Source organism: Triticum urartu, chromosome 5 (genome assembly GCF_003073215.2).
Source record: "Triticum urartu cultivar G1812 chromosome 5, Tu2.1, whole genome shotgun sequence".
Lineage (NCBI taxonomy): Eukaryota > Viridiplantae > Streptophyta > Magnoliopsida > Poales > Poaceae > Triticum > Triticum urartu.
In genome coordinates, this window is record NC_053026.1 from 110288745 (window position 1) to 110299090 (window position 10346).

At 45.3% G+C, this 10346-nt stretch overlaps 1 protein-coding gene across 1 annotated transcript; it reads right to left on the reverse strand.

The window, feature by feature from the left end:
- Window positions 1–7230: 7230 nt before the first annotated feature.
- Window positions 7231–8933, reverse strand: LOC125508094 (60S ribosomal protein L8). The gene is made up of 2 exons (XM_048672677.1): window positions 8415–8933; window positions 7231–7752 (listed from the first exon to the last, which is right to left on the reverse strand). Exons 1-2 carry the CDS (start codon window positions 8852–8854, stop codon window positions 7407–7409), a joined length of 786 nt encoding a protein of 261 aa, XP_048528634.1. The 5' UTR covers window positions 8855–8933; the 3' UTR covers window positions 7231–7406.
- Window positions 8934–10346: the final 1413 nt, after the last annotated feature.

The window sequence follows — 10346 nt, forward strand, 5'->3', positions numbered from 1 at the left end:
CAGAATAAAAGAAGAAAGAGAAGAAAAAGAAAGAATAAAAGAAGAAGAATGAGAAGGAAAAGGGTAAATGCCTTCTTCTTCTTCTTCTTCTTCTAGTCTTCTTCTTCTTCTAGTCTTCTTCTTCTTCTAACTTGCTTACTCCCATTTTTGCAGATTTGATTCACTTCATGGAAGCTGGACTAATGGACTGCTAGTTTTAGTTTCTGTTTTGATTTTGTGTTGATAAACAATGTATGTTGAATAACTCCGTGAAACTATGTATGTATGTTGATGAACTCCGTGAAACTATGTATGTATTGGATGTTTTAATACCCTATGTGTTCTGTTGCGTTGATGGACTGCTAGATGATGGATACATGGGCTATGTTTGAGGTTGAAACTATATATATAATTTATGTCTTTTGAAATTGCAAGGATATAACAAAAAACAGGAAAAACAGGGGCTATACAGGCTCTTTGCCGTCTACTCGCAGACAGAAAGAGCTTTGCCATCAGCCAGCAGACGGCAAATCTGCCACGTGGCAGCTACCTGTGCAACCTGGGGCACTGGCTGGCCTATTTGGTTACTTTGTCGTCTGCTGGCTGACGGCAAACAGTGTTGCACCTTTGCCGTCCGCCAGCTGACGGCATAGCTTGACACGTGGCAGCACCTGGGGGTTGGCCTATTTTGCTACTTTGTCATCCGCTGGCAGACGGCAAATGTGCAATTGTCTTTGTCGTCTGTCAGCGGACGGCAAAGCACGCCGTTAACCCCTTAACAGACCTAACCTTGCACTTGTGCCGTCCGGGCTCTTTGTCGTCCACTGGCCGACGGCAAAGAGTGTTTCACCTTTGTCGTCCGTCAGCAGACGGCAAAGAGCCCTTTGCCATAGACTATTCAGACGGACCTGTTGCCGTCTGCTGGCGGACGGCAAAGGCCTTTGCCGTCAGCCATGGCGGACGGCAAAGTGCCTGATTCCTGTAGTGTATGAAAGTGCTCTAGTGCTTCACTTATATCTTTTTGAGCACGGTGGTGCTTTAATTTTTGAAGAAATACACTCATGCTTCACTTATATTAACTAGATGATTCCCCGCGCGTTGCTGCGGGGATTTTTTGCTAAAATTTCTAATGTGAAGAAATAAACCATGTAAAAAATAGTAACTTGTTCGTGCATCGAAACATTCCCATTTTGAAAGGATGTGCATACAAAACCATTGCTTTCATCGAATAGTAACTGTAGTGTTTATACATAGAATTGAAAACAAAAGAAGCCTTTCAATGATAACAATTGCCTGTTATATACATGAAAATAGTGCATCAGATCAGCCATGCTATAGTCGAATGTAAAAGGAATAAATATATGTTGGATCCATGTATGTGCAATTATCTTGTTCCCTAAGCTGAATATCATCAACATGCAGGTAATTCATTAACTATCCTCTAGAACAAAGGAGACGACCAAATGTTGCCACCTACACAAAAACTTGTAGAGAAAGATCACCTTGTATAAATGAACTTAAAACCTACCAATTCAGCATACCCAATAGTCACTAACCTTCAACTCTCAAGAACAAAGAAAGTACCAATTTGAGATGCGAACTAATGGATAATAATATGGCACAAACGAAAAGCCAGACAAAAGAAAAATTATTCCAACAAGAAATATGTATCTTTTCGGTGGATCTTTGAATATACGATGATGAAGGCCTTCAACCTGAAAAGGAGGATGAACATTAAGTCAGCATTGGACTTACTAAATAAGACGTAGAACAATCCATCTACAAATGAGACTGCATCCATGGTGCTTGGCTCAACACCTGCACATCTCAGTCACCATGCAACAGTTGGAACTGGGGACATAAAATTAATGGAAGAGTGGCATAAGCAGGTCCACCGGACCTTCGTTGCCCCTGCTTGTAAGCTTATCATCAATAGGACGGAGTAGCTTGATGGCTTCCTCCCTGCTGTAGAGTCAGCTCACCAAAAAACGCTACCATTGCCATGCTAGAAGCTCGACCAAGAGGTCTTCTAATGCACACATCACATACGCCAATTGAGAGCTGCCTCGACAAAGATGGGGGCTGGCTCCAGCTTCTTGATGTCATTTATTTAGCCCCATAAAGAGGGAGCATAAATAAACTGATGTAAAACAAATTGTCAAGTAAAAAGCAAACTCACTGATGCACTAACTGTACCTAATACTACGTAAAAGATAGTTATACTGGAATTCTAATACAAAGGTCTTGTGTCGCACCTGCAGGTAGTGGGTAATGCAAGTGGATAGCAGTTGGACATGACGCCATGTAATTCAGTAGTGTGTTTGTTTCTATGGGCTATGACCCTTAATCTGTACCAAACAGAAGTGTGGGCATGTATTAGCATGTAGTATTCTGGATCTCACGTGCTACTCTCTTTTCCTCACCTTCTTTCTCTCCAAGTCTCATCTACTTCCTGCACCGACCCCATCCCCTGGTGCGATCTTGTATTCCTGGTCCCTTGGCGATGAGGTCGTCATAGTATGTTTCAAATTGCCAAAGATGAAAGAACAAAATAACTCAATGGGGTCTGATTTTGTGAAGGATGAAAAGTAATCATTCGCATCCACTAAGACAATTCGCCAATGTAATCACTCGCAGCCACTAAGACAACCCACCCTCACGCTCCACCTGAACTGGAAAGGAATACACAAATGCAAACCTATATCTGCATCTTCGAGACCAAAACACAATCAGATTTGCTTCTTTCATTGGATCTAGAAACCAGCAACACTCGCACACGCACACAAAACAGTGGATAATCTGGACACACAATAAAGATGTGCGTGTTAGCGAGAGGAGCGGACGAATCAAGTCACTGTGGCTTGGATGTACTCTAACAGGGGGCAGAGACCTTAGATCAGCGCCGGATAATGTTAAATCGGGCCAAGCCTAGGTATGGTTGGAGGAAGGCGTGGAGGGAGGCAACTTACGTGCAGAGGATCATGTAGTCCTCGGAGCTGCGGCTCCGGCTTGCCCTCGAGTATGTTGAGCCCTTTTGCATGAAGTTTCATCCATCCCCTCCAGATCAATCGGCATGCGTTCCTGCCGTTGCCCTGCCATCGCCGTCGTAGCCGCCAGTCCTACCTGACTACGGTCGCAAATCCTAGAGGGGGGCTGGATTCCATTGGGTCTTATGCTCCATGGGGATTTGTGTCGTTTGGGGAGAGATAAATGAGGGGACGGCAGACCGAGCGGGGCAGTTTATGAGGAGGGATTCCATTGCCCGCTTCCACTTCTGTGGCTCGAGAAGGAGGGTCCCTTAGGGACGCGAACTAGGAGCACTCGGCGACTACGCCCATTGGAGTCTCAGCCGCTGCACTGCTGTCTAGGGATCAGTGCGTAATTAAACGAAATGAATTGTTGTTGTTGAATACACCGCTCCAACGTAGAGTGGCACAATGCATAGTACCTATTTGGCGACAATAAATTAGGACCAAAAGTCATACTATAAGTACATCACACTGTTGTGCATTTATTGAATATGAAGACTATTGAGTCACCGATGCTTTATCTTCATATTGTTAGTTACACAAATTGTACTCTTCATTGCCATTGCCATTGCCAAATCCAACGCATAGCTCACCCCTTTGATTCTCTTCGCCCGGCCATTGTTCCTCTTCCTCCCATTGATTAGTGCTGAAAAAATTAATAGGAGGTTAGATAATGTGCACAGAAACAAAATAGTCATTTTTTGGCTATAATTCCTCATAAATCATCTTACTCATAATAGCATCGCGTGCAAGAAGAGGAAGATGAACCTGGCTTGAGTTTGTAAATGAAGCGAGATTTATCTCATAACTTGTTAGTTTGTCGCTCCAATTAGCTAGTACCAGTGTCTTCAATGGGATAAAAATAGAACAAATGTTGACTTTCTCATCTATGGTCTTTACCCAGGAAGTTTTCTTTACTAGCCATGCATGCTTGCCTAGTGGCCTAGACGAAGTGCATTGATAGGTTGGACAAGAAAGTATCTGGTCGTACCAAGAATCCGAGCGCCTTATTAACTATCGGATTATTTATATTATATTACATGACCGGACTTGGAGTAACAATAGAAATTTTTGAGTGCAAGTGGTGAAAAGAGAGCACTTTTTCTGTTCACGTATTGAAAGTGCACCAGCAATGTTAAATGACATGAATGAAACTTCTGCCAGCAAAGTTGGAACAATGTACCAGACAGAAACTTTAACATGTGGGGAACAAAACGTGTGTACTTTATGTCAGCTATATTGAACAGGGGAAAGATAAATACTACATAATAAAGACATGAATACAATGAGGCTATTATAGTGGGTGAGAATCTCAAGATGATTTGATGGGAAGGATTTCAGTGAGCGTCGTCGCCGAGTGCTCCTGCACAATTTCGGGTCCCTTAGCCATTAACTGAACACTTAAGTGGCAGGGCTGATATAGTGGTCGGTCCCGCTTGTAAGTCACTAAAAAAATGTTGATGTGCCAGATGTGCTGAGGTGGATAGGTTGCATGTTGAGAAAAATAAGATAGTGGGGATGAACTATTTAGGTATTATAGATTTAAGAGTTAGTGAATTTTTAAAGAAATTCTTTCATGCTTCACTTATATTATTTTGAGAGATGAAAAGAAAATTATGCTCATTCTTCGCTTAAATTTGTTTGAGCTTATTATAAGCAATGGTAGTATATGAAATTGGTCCCAAAGTGATAGATATTCAAGAGGGATATAATAAAAAAAATTCATGAAGATCATTGGACATTATAAACTTAATTCCTTGTAATAGCTTTGAGATATGATAGTAATATGTGAGCCATGTTGGTGAGTAATTATGCTTCGATAAGAATATTGATGTTAAGGTTTGTGATTCCCTATGCAAGCATGAAAGTCAAATAGTTATGCAATTGTAGTCAGAGGGTAAGAGCGTCTCCACTCGCGCCCCCAACAGGCCCCCTTGGGCGATTTTTTCGTGCCGGTGCTGAACAAAAACCCCAATCACACCCTAGGACGCCGAAATCCACCAGCCCGGCCCGTTTCGGCGATCTCAGGCCAAACCCAACGCACTGGGGCGCTTGGGGGCTCCAGTGGAAGGAAAACCCGCGTCTGGGCCACCACTGTCAAGCGAAAACGCGTCTTGCATGTCCAGACCCCCCCCCCCCGGTGCGCACGCCCTCCGGCCGCCTTATCGGTCCCGGTGCCGCCCGCCCACCCATCGCCGGTAGATAGGCCATTCCCCTGCTGAAAAGAGAGGGTTCCACCATGGCATCCTCCACCCCGTTCCTGGGCGAGCTTTCTGGCGCTTCGGCCACACAGGGCAGGAATACCGGCGGATGCACCCTTACCACGCCCGCCAAGTTTTCGGCGATTTGTCTGCTCGGTGATGGATTTGGACGATGAGGAGGCGCTCGGGGCGCTACTGGAGGAGGAAGCCGATGCCGACGCCTAGGACGAAGAGCATCTCATGGTCCTCGCCCCCTAGCTAGCCTGCTCGCGAGCAATGTAAAGCCGCGGCGAGGTGGCTCGGCGTCGGGCCAGCTGAAGGCAAAGCAGAGGCATCGACTGGAAGGTTATTGCTTGCTCTACTCCGACTACTTCGCCGACGCTCCACTGCACGCCGACAAAGTATTTCGGCGCCATTATTGGATGAGTCGAAAGCTCTTTCTCGGGACTGTGAATTCCATTTGTGGGTTCAACAACTACTTCAAGTGCAAGAAGGATTGCACCGGCACACTTGGATTCACCTCACTCCATAAGTGCACGACGGCTATGAGGATGCTTGCATACGGAGCTCCCGGTGATTCACTGGAAGACTATGGACGCATGGCCGAGTCCATGACCATTGAGTGTTTCTACAAGTTCTGCAGGGGCAGTGGTGGAAGTGTTTGGACCGCAATACTTGCGATCGCCCAATGCTGAAGGCACTGCTCGGATCCTAGCACAGAATGCAGCAAGAGGATTTCCTCCGATGCTTGGAGACATCGACTGCATGCATTGAAAATGGAAAAATGGCAAGGGATGTCACAAAGGCGTCAAAGGCGGTAGCAACATGGTACTTGAGGCAGTGGCCACACACAACCTCTGGATTTGGCACTCCTTTGGTATGTCAGGAACTCACAATGACATCAACGTACTGCAGTGCTCCCCTGTCTTTGCCAAGCTTATTGAAGGTCATTCTCTTCCGGTGAACTTCGAGGTCAATGGACGGCACTAAAATAAGGGATACTACCTAGCAGATGGCATCTATATGAGATGGTCCATATTTGTGAAGACTGTCTCGAGCCCTGTGTCAGGAGGCAAGAACTCTCACTTTACCAAGTGTCAGGAGGCTTGCAGGAAGGATGTCGAGCGGGCATTTGGTGTGCTCCAATCTCAATTTGCTGTTGTCCGGTAACCTGCTCAGACCTGGTCGAAAGATCAAATGTGGGAGATCATGACTTCTTGTGTCATCTTGCACAACATGATCATTGAGAGCGAGCAGGAAGAGTCAGTGTTTGACGTTGAATCATATTACAAGCAGGATCCTCTTGGCCAAGTTAATCACCAGTTACCGACAACCAGGACTGCCTTCCTCAATATGCATCAGGAGATCCGAAACCTATAGGTGCATCAACAACTGCAGCAGGATCTGGTGTAGCGTCTATGAAGGCTCAAGGACAACACCTAGCTCGACGTGTGATGAAATATGAGTTTTTATTTGTTGAACTATTTGATTTTTATTGATTTTCTTGATGAATTATGTGAAAAAGAAATAGCTTATGTTGAATTTACACTATGGGCCAAAATTTATCAATCAACGCCAATAGTGGGTCAATTTCGACCGAAACTGGTTAAAAAATGGGCCAGTTTGCGCCGAAAGAACCGAAATCGACGCCTAGGAACCCGATCGGCCCACCCTGAATTTTCAAATTTTCAAATTTACACTATGCTAAGTACATAGAGGCAGTTGGCGTTCGCACGGTGGGCGGCCGTTTTACATCACCACGTTCTCAGAACAAATTTACATTTACCTCAGTTTGCTGGACGGGTGATTTTGGGTAAGCGATGTAAAAAGCAGGTATTTTTATATATGCATCACCCATTGGGTTAAAATTCCAAAGAACCACGAGATAATAGCAAACATCCTCCTGTTTGACTCGACCAAACAAAAGTACATTTAGAGCTCCAGCAATAGAGCTAAACTAAAACAGAAACAATAAACAAAAATATGCGCCAGGGGCAAACTCAAGCAACTCGACAAACAAATATCCAAGCACAATCTTCTTTATGTGGACCGACGAATCCAGACCACGACAGCGAAAACTGATAACAAATATCACCACGTTACCAAAGTACCGAGCAAAAACGACATCCATATTGCAATACATGTCCTTGACGGGTAATCTAGAGGCAGCAAACATAGATAAACAGCAACGATAGCTCTAAGTGGCCTTGTCGGCCTTGGCAGCAGAGGCAGCAGCCTGGCCTCTGAGACGACCAGTCCTCCTGGCAGCGATGAGACCAACCTTCTGGCCAGGTGGTGCATCACGGCGGACAGTGGAAGCGTGACCAATATGCTGGTGGTTACCTCCTCCGTGGGGATGCTCCACAGGGTTCATGGCCACACCACGCACCTTAGGCCAGGAGTTCCTCTTCACGCGGTACTTGTGGTAGGCGTTACCAGCCTTGAGCATTGGCTTCTCAGTCCTGCCACCACCAGCAACCTGACCAATCATGGCACGGCAGCTGCTTGGGACAATCTTCTTGGCACCAGAGGGGAGCTTGATCCTGCATAAACAGAACATGAGTAACTGTGTCTAAATATTTGTACAGCAGAAGAATTCATCAAAAGCATCAGTCGATCAGGCAACATAACCAAAGATACACATATGATCTCGTACTGACAAGGAAATGATAACAAGAAATGGTCCACGTATATGTAAACGCTAGTGATCATAATTCTTAAAGCACGGTAAGCCAATCTGAAGACAGAAGCAGGATAATATAGTTAGAGATCACATGTCTAACAAGATAACAGAAGATAAAGCATATCATGACAAGTTCAAGGATAACAGAAGAAAGCATATCATGTACAATTCTAGGTTAACAGAAGAGCAAGCATATGGTAACAGCTGCAGATTATACAATGAACAGGAGACATCTCAAGGCTCAACGACAGAATGAGTACCTAAGAATTTGTCTTTGATAGATTAACAAGCATATGAAGCACACACATTTAAGGTTTCCAATCTTTAATCAATTAAAGAGCATCTAAATCACCCATGAGAAGCAGTGAACGACCATATATTCAGATCAAACTATGAGCATTTAATCATTTCCTACAGCAAATCACATACATAAAATCTAGTGACAGTTACTACCAGGAGAACGTCAGATCTAACCATGGTCATGTACTTTAGATAGAGGGGTGAGAGGAAAGGTAACAGTACCTTGAGGTGCCGTTGTCAGGGTTGTGGCTGATGACGATGGCGTAGTCACCGGAGGCCCTGGCGAAGACACCACGGTCGCCGACGTGGTGCTCGACGTTGCAGATGACGCCTCCCTCAGGCACGGAGCGGAGAGGGAGGACGTTACCAACGGAGAGGGTGGCGCGGCGTCCGCAGTAGACGAACTGGCCGGTGTACATACCCTCGGCGGCGACGAAGAGCTCCTTCTGGTGCTTGTACCTGAACGGGTGGCGGAAGGTCACCTTGGCCAGCGGCGCACCACGCCCCGGGTCGTGGATGACATCGGTGACGACGCCCTTGAGGTACCCGTTGCGCTCGCCGAAGTCGAGCGACCTGAAGCGGGCGGGGCCCTTGCGGTGGTGGGTGTGGGACTTGAAGACGGAGCCCGCACCCTTACGCTGAGCGCGGATCACGCGACCCATCTCGGCGGCGGCAGCGGCGGAGTGGCGGCGGCGGCGAGGGGAATGGGTGGGCAGCTGGGCTAGGGTTCGACCAGGAGGAAGAGGGAGCAATATATAGGGTGCGGCACGGGCTTTGTGGTTTGATTACCCTATAGGGTGGACGGTCGGGATGGAGGATGGGGCGCGTCTCGGCCGTTGGATTCGTTTGGGCAGGCAGTAGGACCACAACGTCAGTGACATAGCGTCGCCGGGCCGTGCTGTGAGGGACTGACGAAATGAGGAGTGGACTGGGCTGTAATGGGCCGGTTTGTTAGTGTAGTGGACTAGTGGGAATGAGAAATGGGCTGGTAATAGGCCGAGTTCTCTTTGTACCATTCTGGCTCCGCCCGTTTGAAGTGATCAAAAAGTTGTGGTGTTGGGGATTCTCAAAAAAACAAAAGTTGTGGTGTTGGGAGCGGCGAGCGAGCTGGAGCGCGCCTTTTTGTGCTACGGGACGAGAAGAAGGTCGACCAATGGAGAAGGCAGATGTTGAAGAACATAATTTTCTTTGGACGTGAAGAATTTGCACACGAGCTCAAATGCTTTTTGTGGACAGTAAAACCAGGAAAGATAGTAAAATAAATTATCTGATTTTTTTTTGTAACCTTTGACAAATGTACTATGTGCTTGCAAAAAATTATCATGAATGAACATTTCTGGAAGTCGTGGCAAAAAAGACAAAATCAATACTTCAAAATGCTATTTTTGAAAGCATTTTGGAGTACTTTTTTAATTATTTTTTTGCCATAACTTCCACGAAAGTCATTTCGTGACAAAAATTTCAAGCATAGAAAACATTTGTTAAAGGTTACCACAAAAAGAAATCATTTTTTTGTTTTCTTTTGATTTTACTGTTCATCCAAGTTCATTTAAACTCGGGAGCAGAAAAACACTTTCGATTTTCTTTCTTTCTTTATATAAAGACCATCCCATATACTATTAACTTATGATAATGTTCTTATGATCATTCTTCACAGCACATGTCACCCAAGGCAAAGACACTACTAACCTACTACTAACGCAACCATTATCGTGGAACGCTACACTTACTGACAGAATTGGTTACAGGAAGGGTACGGGCTGATGTGGAGAAATATCAGGGGTTAGTTTAGATTTATAGTGGCCCATAGTGAAAATTAGGGTGGGGCAGAGGATTAATAGGAAGGGGACACGTATGTCCGTAACCTTCTTCCCGTGATAACTCGCCCGTAGGTCTAGTATTTTCGTGGCAAGTGGTATAGGCACATTTTTATGTTTTTTGCTTTGTATGAACTATAGTCTATTGCATTTCATCACTATACCTTAAAGTCAGACCTAATTACATCAGATCTATACATACTAATAAAGGACAGTGCGTTTCTCGGGATTTTTGGTCCGTTCGACCTAGGTTGAAGAAGTTACCCCGCCTCAACAGTGAGAGTGTCTCAAGTTACAACGAAATCATAAATACACTCAAAACTCTTACCATGGCGGA